This window comes from Coturnix japonica, chromosome 12, assembly GCF_001577835.2.
Source record: "Coturnix japonica isolate 7356 chromosome 12, Coturnix japonica 2.1, whole genome shotgun sequence".
In the NCBI taxonomy this organism is placed as follows: Eukaryota; Metazoa; Chordata; class Aves; order Galliformes; family Phasianidae; genus Coturnix; species Coturnix japonica.
The window spans coordinates 359,589-377,510 of NC_029527.1; the positions used below are offsets into that span (position 1 = coordinate 359,589).

Below are 17,922 nucleotides of genomic sequence, written 5' to 3' on the forward strand. Positions count from 1 at the left end.
AAACCACTGAGCCTAATCCAAGCTGCAGCTCCTATTCTTATTTCTCATAATTGCATGGCTTTTTTTTTTTTAATGATACTTTTAGTACACACCGAATCACGCGCTCCTATAAGGACCAGCAGGAAAATGTTTCTTCAGACTTCAGCACGGAAAACAATTTTTTCCTCACCTAACCTTTTTAGTAAGTTGCTTTAAATTCAATTTGGCCTTAGTAACTCTTTACGTGTTTCTCCTCCATATCCATCAAAAACCCAGGTTTTCACTAGCACCAAAATTAAGCGTTATAAATCAGAAATATTACCAGATCCTTCTATTTATGCCAAATCAGAATTTCTAAGGATAAAATAATGCGTCTCATTGGGTTATCAGTCAGAGGAGCTCCTTGATTTATTCAGTCTCCACTACTGTACTGTAGTACCCGCCTGTGAATTCCCTACTAACTGCATGTACAAAGAGGAGTGCAGATCTGTTTTCAGCAGTGCCTCCATAGGACTGCATGCAGTTACTCATTAAATCTTTCTGTGCAATGTAAACTTTGCTTCCGTGTTTTCAATATTCTCCCTTTAAATGTCACATTTCCTTCATCATTCTGCGGAAATCCCAGGTATCTGACCAGCCAAACTCTGGTTGACTCCGTTTGAGAAGCATCTTACTTGTAAGCACACATTCCAGAAAGGTTTCTGAGTACACAGTGTAGCATTTAACATTAGGACAATATGCCACATGCCACGTCATTCCAACAGCTCTTAACTTTGCCCTCTTCATCCTGTTACTTCTCTTAGAAACTGCCATATGCAGTAGCTCAGTTTCTAATATGCACATATAAAAACACTGTTGGCATCATAATTTTGAAAGTAAAACCGTGCTTAGTCTGGCAGTGTAAAAACGCAGACAACACCTTCCCCGTTTCAAAAGGATGAGTCTGCCAGGCTGTATTCCTGGACTGGGCAAGCATTCAGTCAAAGCATGGCAATTTATAACGCTGCCTTACTTAGCTTTAGTTTAGGGGATGCAACATCATCATCTTCAGGCAGTGGTCCAAGTTCTTTCCTTTTTTCTTTGAGGATCTTTTCCAGCATATGGGCGTCATTGTAAACCTATTGATCAGTAATCAAAAGCAAAACAAACAAACACAAAAGCAAGTTTACTGTGTTTGCCCCACACAACTTGAAGGACTTTCCTGGTGCACCTAAGCAAAAGGTGATTAACTTTATGGCAGTAATTCCTACTGCCTCAGGGTGCTGTGATTTGGTCAAAGACGGACCTTAATGACGAGTTTAGTCCTCTTGAAATGCTTAGATGCTATTTTGAAAAAGATGAAGGGCAAAAATCAACTATTTAGTTAAAAAGAAGGCAATATTTCTCAAATATACACATTCATATAAATGGAAGCACAAATGATAAACATAAATCAGTGAGATACAAAAGTTTGATAAATTAGACAATTAAACTACTTTTCTATTCCAGGCTAGAAAACAAAGTTAAGATGTCTTGTGAACTTCCCCATCAAATCTTTCTGTTCAACAACAATCTCTCCAACTAATACAGCTCCATTACAGCAGAAATGCCTCGAAGGGCACTCCTGGGTCTTCAAATCCAAGTTCAGAACAGGCAACTGTTTCTGACATTCAGATGTTGAGATATTCAGCTGACAGTTTTTTGTAGTGAAGGAATAAGCCAAACTAACAGGAAGTAAGTGCAATCCTCATGGTGAAATAATTAAGAGAGGATGCTTCTCTTCATATTTATACAAAAGCAAAACAGAATTTAAAACTCAAGGGGAAAGAAAGTCACATTTATGTTTTACCCCAGTAAACAATTACCATAAATACTGGAACTAATAGCCAAAGCTAAAAAAATCCAACTACAAATCTGCAAATAAAGTTAAGTGTGACTGCAGAATCAAAACAGTACCTGGGAGCCTTCCTCGTTATAATGCCTTGCATTTCGGAACATGAGCTTCATATCGTCAATCATGGCTTCTTCCCCTACATACTTATCATTACGGATGTTGTGTTCTATCATTTTCAAGTCCATAGGCTCTAAAATAATCTTATAGTAATCTGGATAGTCCTTTTTGGATGGCTTAACCATAAACAGGTCGCAGAGCCGTCTGCCTGTGCCTGATTCTCGAGCTTCCAGAACTGCATTGTACAAGATCTTCATCCGTTGCTTTCGCAGGTTCTTTTTACTGTTAAATTATGGAGAAGAATAAAAAGGAAAAGAAGAAATGCTGATTTTCTCAAACAGTTCAGAGAATGGAAGAAGAAAAACGTACGCAAAGAGACATCAGTGCATCGAGTGCCTACTTACTAAAGTTATGTTGACAACAACTAGCCCAAATGGAAACTAATGTGAGCAAATACTTTATAACTAGAGCAATTACTGAGATTAAGTTTCAGAGCTATTCAATCACTACGCAAATGCTAGAATGCAGCCCAGTGTTCTCTAAGAATAAACAAACGAAATAATAAATAAAGTACCAATGTTAAGGACTACAGGAAACTAAAGAAGCGCTCACCTTTTCCTTTTCGAGCTTCCAGTATCGGATGTAGCAGAAGAAATCATACTGTCCCCATCCTCAATGTCATCCCTCCGAGCCAGCTCCTTCTTCTTTGCCTGAAGGAAGGACAAATGGCTGAAGTCACTGCTAGACAAGTTCAGAACACTATTAAACACCAGAACAGATCAGATACAGAAGATAATATGCAGCTATGGGTTTAAAGTCCTTAAGTGAAGAATTTGAAATCAAAGCCATTTCAGATTACAGCACATAGTTGGAACATCTACTGAAATCTTTAGCATCCTCCAACCCCTGTATTTAACTGTAAACCCTTAAATAAGAAGTGGGGGAGGGGGAAATAAAAACAGCACTTTCTTCAATTTTCTCACAATCAGGTTAGAAGTTGAGATAAGGAATAAGAGTGACCAAGAGACCAAGGTAATGGTTATACTGGCAGAATTCACTTCATGCTGCTCTTCATCCCCACACGTCACCTCCTAAGCATCTGCTACCAACTACTTTTGGAAGCAATTCTCAGACTCCTATTTAGACATAATAAGACACCATGGAACACATGATCAACAAGGCAGTCACAACCAATAAAAACATCACTGCAAACACTCCTGCAAACATGAGCCTTGTTACAAATTGGTTTGGAAAAATATTACTTAGGGAAATAAGATCATATGAAAAGTTGCATCCATTTGATTGATCTACTGCAGGTACCTGCATAACCTGCTGCATTTTCAGTACTCTTTTATAGATGGCAGAATTGGGGACGTTGTAACGCTTGGCATTTTCAAACATTAAGTTCAGGTCAGCCTCCAATTGATCTAATGTTTCATACTCATGGTTCTTCAGTTTGGCTCTGTAAGAAGAGAATTACAAACGGGTTACTTCACACACACACACCGCCAAACCACGCTTCAACAGCTTTGTTTCTGTGAGAAATCCATATCCAGACAGCTCTTGTTAGAGGGACACGTTATCTTCTTCTGATGCCACCTTGCCATTGTAACAACGCAAGACAAACACCTCTTTGTGTTCCCACAGCGCTGCCTGCCTGTTGATTGGTGCTACACCTCTGAAGTCACTACTGGAGAAAAATGGAATGACCAGCAACACAATCAAATTGTTTTTCACACGCTTTCAACACGTGAGAACATGACAGAAAATTATAATGCAAAGAAAAAAAACTGCAAAACAAAACAAAAATAACCCCCCCACATTCTCTCCCAGCTACAGAACTGCTGAGAAGTTCTCATGGGTTTCCACAGCAGCCCTGTAGAATCCTCCTGAAGGAAACTGCTCATTCCCTGGGTTCCAGCTGAACGGTGGGTGCCTTACTGAATGGTGTGTGCATTACTGAATGGTGTCTCACACAGAGCTGAAGACTCAGAGAGCTCCCAACAGCTGTGAGAAAACAATAAAAAGCTTTGAACAAACATCTCAGATTTAAGATGTGAAAGAAAATGACTTACTGTTCTCATCCATAACAAACCATTTAATACACTGCTAAGAGTGTAAGCCACTGGTGCCTTGTTAACCTTTGTGTATTACTTCCTAGCTTTATATTAGTATCTCCAACTGAAGTCACATGTAACAGGAAGGTCAGCATCACTCACTGCCGTTCCAAAAACGGACTGTTACCAAGACAGCTTTCATTACAGAGCAGTAAGAATTAAACAAAACCAATAATTGACAATTTGTACCAATTGAATTGTCCCGAAGCAGAATCCATCTCCTTTTGTACAATGTAAAACTCCAACAGCAACTATCTGCCTATGGTAACAAGTATGTTTCCAGTATTAAAAATGACTAATATTAAAAAAAAAACACACAAAAACCCAAAACATGAAATTCAGGATTTCTTTCCCCAAGGCCCCTGGCTTATGATGTATATACTCATAAATACTCAGGGCATGAATACTAAGCCCACTCCATGCTCTCGCCATCATCCGGTAACAAACTGTTCAGGTCACGCTACATTTCCATGCCAGCCAGCAGTCGGACTGGCTGGAGGAGAGCAAAATCTAGGGAGCAAAGCACACAAATATGCTCTGCATTCTGAAAGGAACACTGACAAGCCAGCACAGGGCTTCAGCACACAAAGCTTGTCCATATTGCAAAAGATAAAATGACAGTAACATAACACACAGGAAAACAGAGAACAGAAAGACTTAAAACATTCCTATGACACATAGAATTGGATGCGCATTCATAACGAAGGCACAAAGTTCCTAAGTAGCGGATGTCACACAGAACAAACTGCTTTCCATTAGATCACAGAATCATAGATAGGATGGTTTGGGTTGGAAGGGACCTTTAAGATCACGCAGTTCCAACCCCCTGCTGCAGGCAGGGACACCTCCCTCCAGCCCAGGTTGCTCACAGCCCCATCCAGCCAGGGCTTGAGTGCTTCCAGGGAGGGGGCACCCACAGCCTCACTGGCCAACCTGTTCCAGTGTCTCACCACCCTCACAGTAAAGAATTTCTTCTTAATATCTCATCTAAATTTAACTTCTTCCAGTTTAAAGCCATTTCCCCTCATCCTGTTGCTACATGCCCTTATAAAAAGCCCCTCCCCAGCTTCCTGTAGCAGAAGGCACTGGGGCATGCCAACAGGAGGCACACAACTCTCACATGCACAGGAGAGGACAGCTGTTAGAAAAATGCCCAGTGGAGTAAAGCCTCATGGACTTGCCCTCAGGATCATATTTACTGATGCTGTAAGACTTAAGGAGAAACAGTTCCTGTAAGCATGTCAGTATCTGACACTTGCATTCCACGTAACAGTAAGTTTGGTATGTTCCTGCATTACTTCCTGACTACTTTCCCAGACAATGAATTACTGAATGACTTTTAGCAGTGCTAAATAAACTCTATACTACAGAACTCTAACATTTCTTAAAGTCACAATCTTTCTGTTTAAAGAGGATGTTCTTGCTCTGCAGCCCTGTAACTTGCTCTGTTCAAGTTGAAGCAGGGAGTATCACAGCAGTGAGGACAAACACCCCATGGGAGGGAATGAAGAATGAGCCAAACCTGTCACAGCCGTCTTCAGTGACAGGACAGGGCACAAAAAACAGGGATTTCATCTGAGCACAATACTCCTTTCCTCAATCTGTGATGGCAGCCAAATGCTGCAGGGTTACGCAAATGCTGGTACAGTTGCCCAGGTTGGTTGTAGGGAATGGGTGATGTGCACAGTGAGGTGGCTGGTGGGTGGCTCCCTTCCAACCCTGGCTTCTGTACAGAGCAGGGCAGGAAGAAACAAGGAGGACACTGCAGCCATAATATGCTTTGCTGAAGACTATTAATGTAAAAACCATGGCAGTAAGAGGTAAGCAAGCCACCAGGGTCAAGGACAGGGCATAACATAGGGTTCTGCAGAAACTTTCACCTCTGATGTCTAACTGTCCTCCAGATTTATATGGTACAGCACAAATGAAACACCATGTAAAATAGACCCATGGAGAGCAGCCATTTATAAGAGGTGATCAGAAGACTGATGCAGACTGGCAGGAAACAAGCACCAACCAAAGCATGGGGAAAAGATGCTACACGTTGCATTACACATCGGCAACGTGACTACAATATAGGACTTTGGAAACAAAAGAAACCCTTCAATATTTTCCCATCAGATGTAGTTTGCATTCTGTTTTCTTACCTGATCTGCTGCAATGAAATAGGTGTTTTAATTTGCTGGTAATAATCAGGATACTTTTTCTTGGAGGGCAACTGGAAAAAGGGTTCAGATATTAGCTGCCCCTGATTATTTCGGCAACTTCTAACTGTATCATAAAGCTGATAGAGAGGATTAGAAGTGTCCATGAAGGAAGTAATACTCTCAGCTTCAGACTCTCCTTCATAACGAGCAGCAGCTGCACAAAGAGAAAGGAAAAATGGGAGACTCTCAGCGAACAAGTCAAGTGGATTCTGTTGTTTGACTTTTCAAATAGAGAAAGAACTAAACAAGAACAAAACAGTCCCTCAGCTGAGGGCGTCCAGCCGCTCTGACAGTCAGGTTCACATCTTAGAAAAAGACAACACAAATTGTACCTCATGTGCCTCAAACTGACAGGAAAACAGAAAACAAGAGCCCCCATCATAACACGTAGCTAGAAAGTGAGCTCTCCTAACGCGTGAGACTTAGCTCAGCCACTGGTAATACACCCTGCATACAGAAGCACTGAGAAGTACGCATATATGAGAGGACACAGCAGGACCACTCGGCCACATGCTACCGACAGGACAGCTACAGAACATCCTTATTTACCCATTAAAACTTGTGCTAAATGTATTCGTACACTGAGCTACAGTCATGCTGCTGTCCAACTGGAGTAGGCTACAAGAACATGAGCTGACAAACCACAGCTCAATTTGCAAAGGTGCTCAGCCAGTCAGGGAACATGGCTCAACTAAACACAACATTTTCTGCATATGCGTGAAAAGAAGCGACTTCAAAACTTCTACAATCCTCTAAACTATAATAATCACAGCCCTGTTAAAAAGAAGTGAACTTTAATTGACAAGACACCAAAGGTCTCCTTTACTATGCAGAAAATGAAGAAGTACACATTTTAGAATTATTATTATAAAGTATTTCTGCTAATTATATAAAAGTATTTATCAATTTTATAGAGACTTTGCCAGCTAACTTGATGAAGCAAACGGTAAATTTCAGGATCAGAACAAAAAGGATACTACGATGAAGTAACATTTACTGCCGACAAAACATCACACACAGCTATTTATTCATTTTCCCTCTTACAAATTCCAGTTTAGATGGAAGTTTGCTGGATGACACCCTGGATAATTCAGTTACACAAAAGACAACTCTCTAATGCTCACGCCGAGTTTCCAGCAGACACTTTCATTATTGCTCAGTAGTGGCTGGCAATGTTTCAGGTTTCCTACTCAATTTTAGTAAAGACAGACTGAAATGATGACAGAGTCAGAGGGTGTTCTGGCTGCACAACAGTGTAATATTATCATCTCTTCTCTGCAGTCTGACATTGCACATCTACGCAGATCTACCAGCCAAGACAGATGCAGGCTAAAACACAAGCAGACATCAGCAGATGTACAAGCACACCAGAGGTGCTCATCACTGATTCAAAGGAGATACCTATAATTATTATGTGCCTGTATACCAATCTGCATCATATAATTGCATTGCATCTGCTCTGGTAGCATGCAAAGCGGGGGCTGGACAGAATAACTTCAGCAGGAAAAATAGACTGGAAGCAGCGCATTGTTTTCTCTGAACCTCATGTATCAGCCCAGGCATGGAGAGAAATCCCTGCAGCAAAGAGAATGCGACCAGCTACAAGTTTACAGACTAAATGTGCAACAGAATACTGGTTTTGCTTCTGTTTGCTCAACAGTACAGCCCTCACTGTTCTACCAAAAACGAATACAGGAGAAAAAGGAGAAATGCTTCTTAGGAACGAGGAAAAAAACAAAAGAAAGAAAGATATTAATATTCTGCGACATGGCAGCCAGCAAAGCAGCAGTTCAATACTCTAGACAAGACAGGTCCTTTCTTCATAAGCATTTCCCAAACTGAAATGTAAATAAATTAAACAAGCACTAAGAGGAAGGTGTGTACATATTACCCAAGTAGACCTTCTTATTACAATGTGTATGCTCTTTCAAAGGCATGGCAGTTCTGAGGTATGTAGAAAAGGATAATGTCCTCCCAACAGGAAATATTAATGTATCTTGACAACTGAAGTTGTACTATTCAAGTCAGAAGACAAAAAATCCTTATTTTTCTAATAATAATGCGAGGCCACAGGCTCCTGAACATTCAGAAGCAGTAGGTCCCATAGGAGCATATTGGCAGGAGAGAGGAACAGTCAGCAGGTACAGAGAAAAAAACATAATAAAAATCTCAGGCAGTAACTAGATGTGAGCCCTTACTCAGCGCTGACACAGGAAAGAAGCACAGTGAGGAAAGCACATGAACGTATTTGCTTTCATCAGTATCATGCACTGAGACAACAATGAATGCTTGAAGCATAACGAGACGGATGCCAGTAAAATCAAAAGCTGCAACCAGACTTAAAGGCATAAACCCCATGCTTTTACATCTTTATAGTGAGGATAGTTTGTAATGGAGCTGCAAAAGCCGCTCATGTCTCAGTACGTTTGAGCTACAAGCTCCATCACACCATGACACAGTCTGGAACTGTGAGGATAAACTCCATGTTGGAAACAGTTGCTAAGGCAACTGCTGCATTCAGAGACACTCACAATGACTGAGCTTTCTGTACCAACGAGAAAGTTCTCTATGCTCATTCATGTCCAACTCTCATTTGTTTCAATGAGGGGAAAGGCAGATACCAGAGCAACCAATAAAAAGACCGCTTGCTTTAAAGGGAAATCTTTTTCACACCGAGAATGAAAACATAGGGATGTCCACAGAATATGTTGGGAAGACTGAGAAACAGTGACAGATATCTGCCAAAAGAACTGCCCCTTTGATGAATGCAATGAACATAACCTCAACAGCACTAAGGCAAAAAATCTTGAACACATACAAGACCCTGAGCAAATGACACCCATGTCCATGGCAAAGGTGGCATCTGAAAGTGGTTAAACCACCTCAAACACTTCAGTGCTGAAGAAGCAGAAAGCTACATGCTCTTACAGCACCGAGGTGTGGAAGGCCTGCAACTATCAAGTACACTGAGCCATAGGAATGAATACCCTCCACACCTCCCAAAGAAGGGAGCCGAAACCAACGCACTGGCTAACCAGGAATACAGGAACAATTCTAACATGAAATAAAACACATCCTATGTATAAAAATAAAAAAATAAAATAAAAAAAAATCAGATATTTGCGCTAAGATAATGTAAGGAAATTACTAAGAATGCAACTATTGAGAAAGACTAACTTAAAGGACAGCCTATAGCAACATATGGCCAATGCTGAAATATATGATACAATGCACACGTAACAGCAGATGCTTATAATACGATGCTATAACAACCAGTACTGGAATATATGATACATATCTTATAGCAGATGCTTATAATACAATGCTAAAGCACACTTATGAAACAAAAGATGCTGTCTCAAGGCAGCCTTTTTATGTACTTCTGTTTGAACACATGCTCTCATGCAAGATCACCATTACTGCTAAATTACACCAGATCTTTGTAAATTAAGTTCTATTATTTACTTTTCCTTACATCCCATATAAAAAAACAGTCTTAACCTTAAAAACTAAAACCTGACAGGTACGTAAAAAGAGCCAATGGCACAAGAGAGAACAAGCCAGCCAGAAGTTTCCGTAGACCTGCCACATTGTTTATCTCTTACTCCAAGCAACATGTAACACTGTTTTCAGTCTCCTTGTCTGTTCCACTTGGAAGGAACAAAAACATGTAACAGTTTCCCAAAGCTTTGATCAGTTTGGCCAGCTGGGCCTATCTCTTACCAGCTGCACATTTGCAACTGAGAACTGGCAGGAAATGGTGACTGGACTTAACAGAATTATATGCTGAACCTTGAAACACAGTAAATATAATTCTGCAATAAAGAGTGACATTCGAAGAGATCTTTAATTAATGAAAATAAACAAATAAATTGCATATCAGCTCCTACCAGCCAAAGCAGCATCCTCATCGCTTTCTGATCCATACTGCAGTGCCATGGTTATTGCTGACAAACGATCCCCCTGGGCTGATCTTTTGTTACTGCAAAAGGAGGGAAGGAAAACAAAAACCAACAGATTTCAGAAATTAAAAATAACAGAAGGTTCCATTATTAAACCACCACTGACAGCCATCCCGAGCCAACCATAAACCAGGTCTCCCCGCAGCCTTTTCTCCTCCATCTGCACAGCCCCAGCTCTCATTCTATCCCTGCAGGGAGGTGTTCCATCTCTTGGGTCATTTGTGCCCTTCCTCTGGACATGCTCCAGCAGACGCACCTCTCTGGCTGCAGCACTGCAGGTGGGGAGTCACAGCACAGAGGGGCAGGCTCAGCTCCCTGCCCTGCTGCTCTGGATGCAGCCCATGATACATTTGGCTTTTCAGGCTGTGAGCGCACACTGCTGGCTCATGTCCATCCAGCACCCCCAGGTCCTTTTTGGCAGGGCTGTGCTCCATCCTTATCTCTCTCCCACCTTGTACTGATAGCAGGGGCTGCCACAACCCAGGTTTTGTTGGTTTCTATCTCCCAGCTCCTAAGTGTTTAGCCCTACTTATTTCTTTCAGTTTCCAATAAAATTTTCCTAGATTTATACTTTGTTTCCTTGTGATTTTTCACACACTTTATTTTGTAATGAAGTCTAGCAGATCAACCTTCAGGATATTTCTAAGGAAATAGCTGTACACCAAGTACTTAATAACAAGAGTTTGAAACATGAGATATAAAATCAAACATGGAAGTGTACTTACAGTCAAGTACCTTCTTAAACTGCACTTCAGAGGAAGGAAATATATTTGAAATTTCAAAAGCATCTGAATCAGTATTGGAAATTAAAGAGCAACTAAAAATAAGAGGGTATACATTTCCACGTGACGACGACCCAGCTTTTCTTCCAAGTCCAAAATTTACTTACCGAAAATATTTGTTAGAAGAATTTCTCTCATCACTCACACTGCCTTTACCCTGTGAGGAAGGACCTGTCAGCTTGGAAGCAGTCAAATTTGATGGCGTCCTTAATGCAGGAGAGGCAAGCCAAGGAAAGGGGGAAAAAAGAGGCCCACCTTAGACCCAAGACAAGATGCAGCAAGGCTACAGCTCTGTACAGAATTACTTTGATAGATCAGACAAAAGCTTCAGAGACAGACAAAAAAAAAACAAAAAACAAACACGTTTTAAAGCTAAAAGTAAAGCAACACCAAGATACATTCAGTGCCCCAGCATTCTGATATTGATTTTGTTTATAAAAAGCCAGAAGGTCACATTTAGATCGAGGATTAACAGCTATACACACAGCTCAGCCTACAACAACTGTGCAAGCAGCCAACAAAACACTCCTTAGCACCAACATAGAGCTAACCATACCAAATCATGTTCCATCAATGCTTAACAGAATCACAGTGTGCACAGTCAAGTTCCATTTTGTCACTTGACTGAAGGGAGGACAGCTAAATGCACCGACAAAAGCCATTAGCGTGACAGCGGACATACAGGACTGCGTGCTGGGAGAGCACAGTTATGTCTGACACAGGTTAGTGGCACAAGGAGGAGTCTGAGCCTGATCCATCAAAGAGAAAGTGACATAAATTCAGAAAAAAAAAAAGAGAATAAAGGAACTTATGGAGGAATTGTACCAAAATCAGCAATTGGTAAAAGATACTGTCAGTGGAGACAATCAAATCAGGAAAAAATCAATGGTTCTGTGATGCAGATTCAGCAGAACATACAAAAGAACAACGGTTCAATTGGAAACAAAAACAAACCAAAAGCCACCAGGCAGTGAAACGCTTCAGAGCAGCAGGTGGGAGGTTTGCTATGGACTGCACTTTGCTCTCACCCAATTCTTTTGCATTAAAAAATATAAACAAATAAATGAATAAGCAAAATAAAAACAACAATAAAAATAAAAAATACAATAGTTCAAAGAAAAGACAAAAGCACCCCCATATGCTCCTCTATAAAGAGCAGTTCAACATTACTGTAGCCTGTTGCAGGCACTACACATATTTTTTGCCAGGTTACAGAAATGAAGAAGGGAGCTGTCAATTATGGTGATGTTCAGATTGCTTAAAGCCTTGCAGATCCATTAAGAGCATAATACACGAGAATATAAAGAATCAGGAACCTTAGGAGTAGAAATGGGTTGGCAGTGCAAGAGAGGAATTCAGCTAACAAATATCAGTGTGATTTATCTGTCATCCCTTTTTATGCAAGCAGTTTAAGTTTGAAGAAGAATAACAAAGTCTCCAAATTAAATACAACTTGTGATATCAAAGAATGGCTTGGGCTGGAAAAGAGCCCAAAGATCAGCCAGCTCCAACCCCTGCTATGGGCAGGGCTACCAGCTCAGGCACCAGATCGGGCTGCCCGGAGCCCCAACCAACCTGGCCTTGAACACCTCCACATGTGGGGCACCCACAGCACTGTGAGCTTCATCAACAAAGCTCAATGTAGCAAAATAAAGATATAAAATCACAACTAATGTAAGAAGTTTCTGGGCCTATATATAATTCCTGCTTCAACCAAGCTAACACATACAGAAATGATGTGTCTGTAGAATGAAGATCTTCTGGCACCACATGCACTTGAAGGAAAATTACTACAATATGCACCAAGAATTACTCCTTAACATCTCTGCTTTTGTCTCTTCCCTTATACGAGGTGTTTTGCTCAGCATTCTGGCTGACAATGACTCACCCAAGCATGGGAAGCATGCTAACTGTGCATGACTGAATCAGAGAAACCACAACGTACGCTGAGCATCAAACAGCAATATCCAAACAGGTAACTTCCATTTCTTTCAGACATAATAGTATTAAAAGTAAAGTTCATGGATAGCACCTTCTAAATATTTTTCAGGGTAGAAACAAAACATAACCATGAGTACAAAATCTGCCTCTCAGTAAACAGAGGGTGCTGGGGTTCCCAGCTGCACCTCACAGACCTTTGCAGGGAATGAACAGCATTTATTTTTTCAGCATAGAATGCCAATAAACAACTTATGTAAACAGTCAGTCCACCCTAGAATGAGTTTGCTGACTCCTTGTTAGGACCTGAAATACAGTGGTTTATTTTTGATGTATATGACACATCTCATACTGAAAAATAAATCTGAGCTTACTCTGGTCACTCAAAAATATAAAAATGCATACAAGAATCAATTCAATGGCATTTTAGATAAGAAACACCTGTAATGACTGCATTACTTCTTTGTACAGCAAGGACAGGCAGCGCCGTTTCCTAATTAAGCTCTTTCTGTGAAACGAATACAGCTGTCAGAAGCATTTCATACCTGCCTGCCTAAAGACCAAAATTATCCCTCTCTGATTTTAAGTCCAAATTCCCAGTGTCTTCTGCCTTTTTTCATAGCTAGGAATAGGTTTTCAAATACGAGTTCATATAACATGGCCTCTGTTCTATGTATCTGCTGCCCAGGGCCTTGTTGCCGTGTTTCTGCCCCTACCCAGATAGCTGTGAGCTCTAAACTCCTAACAAGGTGCAACAGTACTCAGTACTTTTTGCACAGCAAAGCAAAATAAAGCAACTTTTTCCATCATTCTTTCTCCTCTGTTCTTAACTTACAAACACACGTGGTAGAAGCTGGCCAGAGCTGACACTGTTTTTGACAATGAAAGATATACAGAAATACTCATCATGGATGCATTTTAGTAGGAAAACAAACAACCTCCTTCCAAAGGTCATAAAGTAAAGAAGGACAGTAAATCTCCACGCAATTATTTCCCAGGATATTCTCCACAGCAAAACTAAGGGAACTACTACAGAGATTTTCACAGCCTTAAACAGAACTCTAATTGCAGTACCTGAGACGGAGACTTGACTTGGCCAGTTCGCTGTGCTCGATTTCGGCCTTTTTCATATTAAATATTTTTTTAATTGCATTTGCATCCTGTCAATGAAAAGAATTTGTTTGTTTAGAGTTGAAAACAAAGGATGTTATTTCCAGGTAGAACCATTCAAAGATCAGGAACAAATGCGGGTTTTGATGAGGTTTTTTATGTTGTTAGTTTTTGTTACAAACATTTTGGAATGTTTAAACAATTTGGACTAAGTATTGAAGTCCAGAACAAAGTCTCCCTGAAATAGGCATATAGTGGCTGTAAGAACAGCTATAAGAAGCTGAGCAGCTTTGAGCTAATTTTCTCTCACAGGGTACTATATACTATAATATAATATAATATACATTGTAATATACAGATATTACAACTATTTAAATCACATATGTATTATATACATAATATTATACAGATAAGCAAGTTATAACAATACTTTTATTTATTATGAAAATAGTTTTTAGGGCCTTACACTAAGGATTTGTTCAAAGATCAACCAGCACAGAAAACAGTAAAGAAACAACAAACTCTGATCGAACTATAAGTGACTGAAACTAACCTTGAATACTTGCGATCCAGGCTCATTGTAGGTTTTGGCATTCTTTGCAAGAAGATCTATATCCTTGGCCATTGCATGAATGCTTTTATAAGTTCCATTCTGCAAAAGAGAAAAACAAAACTGCTTTGTGGCAACCTTTGGACAGCATGGGAAATCAAAAGCAAAGGGAATTCATAAGGGATAAAGAGAACACTTACAGACTAGAGAGAACACTTTTAGAAAAGAAAAAGAGCACTAAGGTCTTCTTGATCTTTAGAATGCTAAGATTGGAAAAAAGCTTATTACATCAGACTGTCTTAATGTTGAAGGGTTCTAACAAGATGTGATTTCAGCTTTATTCCCTAGTTCAGTTACACTTTGCATTGCTCTTCGCTATTATAAAAAATGCTAGAATTACTTAACAGTGTTTCAAATTGCTGGAAAAGCGAGACGAAAAATGCACCAGTACAAAACATCTATTTCCAGCAGTAGAACAGAAGCAGGTGATGATAATGCACAACCAGGCTTCAATACATCAATGTTTGATATTGGCGGGACTTGCCAAGGAATTACTTTAAACCACTAAACATCGAGGAACCCAAGATACTCCAGTCAATGTCAGCATGCTCTGGTTTACAATGCAAGATCTTCAACACAGCACCTACTGCAGTGTTAAACCAGGAAAGAACACTAAATAACTACAGCATTCCAAGTTTTCCATAGTGGGTAAAAATACTCTGCTTTTCTTATTAACTTCAGCAATTTTAGAATGTTTATTTTTAATCAAGTCTAAACTGTAATGCATTAATAAGTTTGTACTGTACCTGAATCCTTTGGGCAATAGTTTTAAGATCTATGGGCTCCTTTATTATTGCATAATAATCAGGATATTGCTGGAAAACAAAACAATGTATATGTTATCATAAACAGTCACAAAGCTCTTCTAAACCATTCTATGAGTTACTAGTAAAGACGAATTGTAGATAAGGAATTGCTATTCCTTAAGCTTCATAAATACAGCATCAGGCATCAGTTTGGAGAGACAGATTATAAGGCAGATACATGCAATTATGTCTCATCCATAAACTGCCATAGAGAAACAGTTCTGACTGAAAACAAAGTACATGGTGATGGCTTTCAAAGCACTTATTTTGCTGGTTAAACCTGTTACACCACAACCTGAAACACAACAGCGAAGTCAGCCAGATTGAAAAAAAAAAAAAAAAAAAAAGATTAAAAAGTCTCAACCAAAAAAAAACCAACCAAGTAAATAAAGCTGCAGGACAGAGCAAGCCCCAGTCTGCAATGATAGGCTTGGGAATGAGCAGGTAGGAGCAAAGCAGCTCTAAAAACAGGCAGAGTTTGCTGCAGATGAGACAGTAAAAAAAACCAGCATCCTCAGTCTGTGCATTACAGTGCACAGGGTCAGTGATATCAATTCCCACGTTTCAAATTCAGGATGATTATTATTAGAATACCCACCACTTTAGAAGGAAGTTTCTGAAACAGTTCACTTATCAGACGTCCTGATGGATTTGTGGCAACAGCTACAGCTTCCAGAAGCTGTTCAAGAATCTCCTTCAGGTAACCTGGAGATGACTAACATGAGAAATTACACCAATGAAATGAGGTTTCAGTAACAGCCAAAGGACAGTGCTTCACATTGCACTGAAATATACACATTTATTTTTCAATGACAGAAAAAAAAACCCACAACTTTGCATGCAGCCTTGAAAAACAACATTCTTTACATATTCAGGCAAAGCACATGAGAATACAATTTCATATTTACACTAAAGACTCAAAGGTACATGTTACATCCTGTTAGAAGAAACAGTTGGTTGCCAACATTAACGCAATCATGTATTCTGACATCTTAAAAAAACAAAAAAACAAACCCAAACTTCCTATTATCATATCTGCATTAAAAAACTGCTCCAGGAACAGTTGCAGTAACCATACAGGACGCACACAGAAAACAATGTCATTAGACATTGTCATTAAAGGTTGCTTGCATCAAGTGCTGGCAAACTATCAAGACACAACACAGCTGAACCAGAACTGTATTTTGTCCCTGTGACAAAATGTCAGAACTTTTTTCCTAGAGAGAAGTGAAATAATTAACTGGCAACTAATGAACTTGCATTAAAAACAAAAAAACACAAGACACCTTCAGGGACATAATTAAACCATGAAAAGCTTTGATGCCTTCTGCACCTGGCTTTCTCCAGCTGCAGCTGTCACGCCTGCACTTACTAGTTCTTGACTGTCATGTCCTTCCTCATCTTCATCCTCCTCCTCAGCATCTCCTTTTTGAACAAATTCATTTTTTGTGCGCAAATACAACTCCCATAACTTGCAAGCAGCTTTATATTCAGGAGAATCGGGCTGAAAAAAAACAACCACAAAAAACAAACAGCATCAACACCCCCAAAATTCACAATTTTCTCATCCAGAAGGAACTTACAAACCATTCATTGAAATGGATTAAACTTAGCGAGTAACACAAAACATCAGAAATTCCTGCTGGAGGTTCTTCAGAGGTGTTAAGAATGGTAATAAGAACTAGAAAATATCACTTCTGTCACTGCAAAGCATTCCAGCCTTCTTGAAAACTTGGCAATAAAACTGCTTTGGGTAGAGGCACAGACAAGCATGAGATGAATCTCAGATCTCCAGGTTCTGTTGCAGCACATCAGTGCCAATATTTAAAACATCCTAAATGTCAGTACACCAGAAACATAATTTAAGCCAACACTGCTGCCTTTGTGCAACACTTGAAAATTCAATTCTACCAAAGAATGTCCGTGAACACACACACATCTCTGTAAGCACTGCAATGATTTGCACTGTTCAGTAACAACTGCGAAATTCCAAGGAGCTTGACACCATGGATTAGTCAGCAAAAACATTCTGAATCCGGAGTGGCGCTCAACCACGAGCCTGTTACTACCTAAAGAAAACTGCCAGAGCAAAGGACTGCCTTCCCAATCTTTGGTGCTTTTCCTCTGCCATCACCACTACTTCAAGAGTGCCTGCAGAAACGTCACCTTATTTCTGTTATGTCTGTACACTCTTCTTCACTCTCAGCCTTTGACAGCTTGAAATAGGGATGAGAAATCAACACAATAACTGTTCTTACGCTTACCTTACTAGACATCATATCCTCAAGACATCAGACCACATGCTAGTTACGGGACAGACTCAAAGGATACTCTGCTCTGCTAGTCTGCTCCCTCCTCATTACTGCAAGATGCCCAGAAGTATTACTGGAACAAAATTACTAAACAAGCAAAGGCTTCCACTCTAGTCTGACACTCCCAATAAAGTACCTATGGCCAGAAACACCTTGCCAATGAAACAGC

General features: G+C 40.0%; 1 protein-coding gene across 16 annotated transcripts in view; it reads right to left on the bottom strand.

The window, feature by feature from the left end:
* Positions 1-17,922, bottom strand: part of PBRM1 (polybromo 1) — a 46,320-nt gene that overhangs the window by 23,930 nt on the left and 4,468 nt on the right. For 14 of the 16 annotated variants that reach the window (XR_004308833.1, XM_032447308.1, XM_032447307.1 and 11 more), the window contains 12 exons: positions 16,814-16,945; positions 16,040-16,156; positions 15,382-15,450; positions 14,579-14,677; positions 13,990-14,075; positions 11,085-11,183; positions 10,124-10,215; positions 6,174-6,387; positions 3,230-3,371; positions 2,522-2,619; positions 1,915-2,191; positions 992-1,097 (listed from right to left, as the gene is read on the bottom strand). Coding sequence is in view for 15 of the 16 variants with exons in the window: in XM_032447308.1 (XP_032303199.1) it covers positions 992-1,097; positions 1,915-2,191; positions 2,522-2,619; positions 3,230-3,371; positions 6,174-6,387; positions 10,124-10,215; positions 11,085-11,183; positions 13,990-14,075; positions 14,579-14,677; positions 15,382-15,450; positions 16,040-16,156; positions 16,814-16,945 (1,531 nt within the window). In the remaining variant the exon portion in view is untranslated. The remainder of the gene's footprint in view (positions 1-991; positions 1,098-1,914; positions 2,192-2,521; positions 2,620-3,229; positions 3,372-6,173; positions 6,388-10,123; positions 10,216-11,084; positions 11,184-13,989; positions 14,076-14,578; positions 14,678-15,381; positions 15,451-16,039; positions 16,157-16,813; positions 16,946-17,922) is intronic. The other 2 variants (XM_032447309.1, XM_032447304.1) reach the window with 1 other exon arrangement.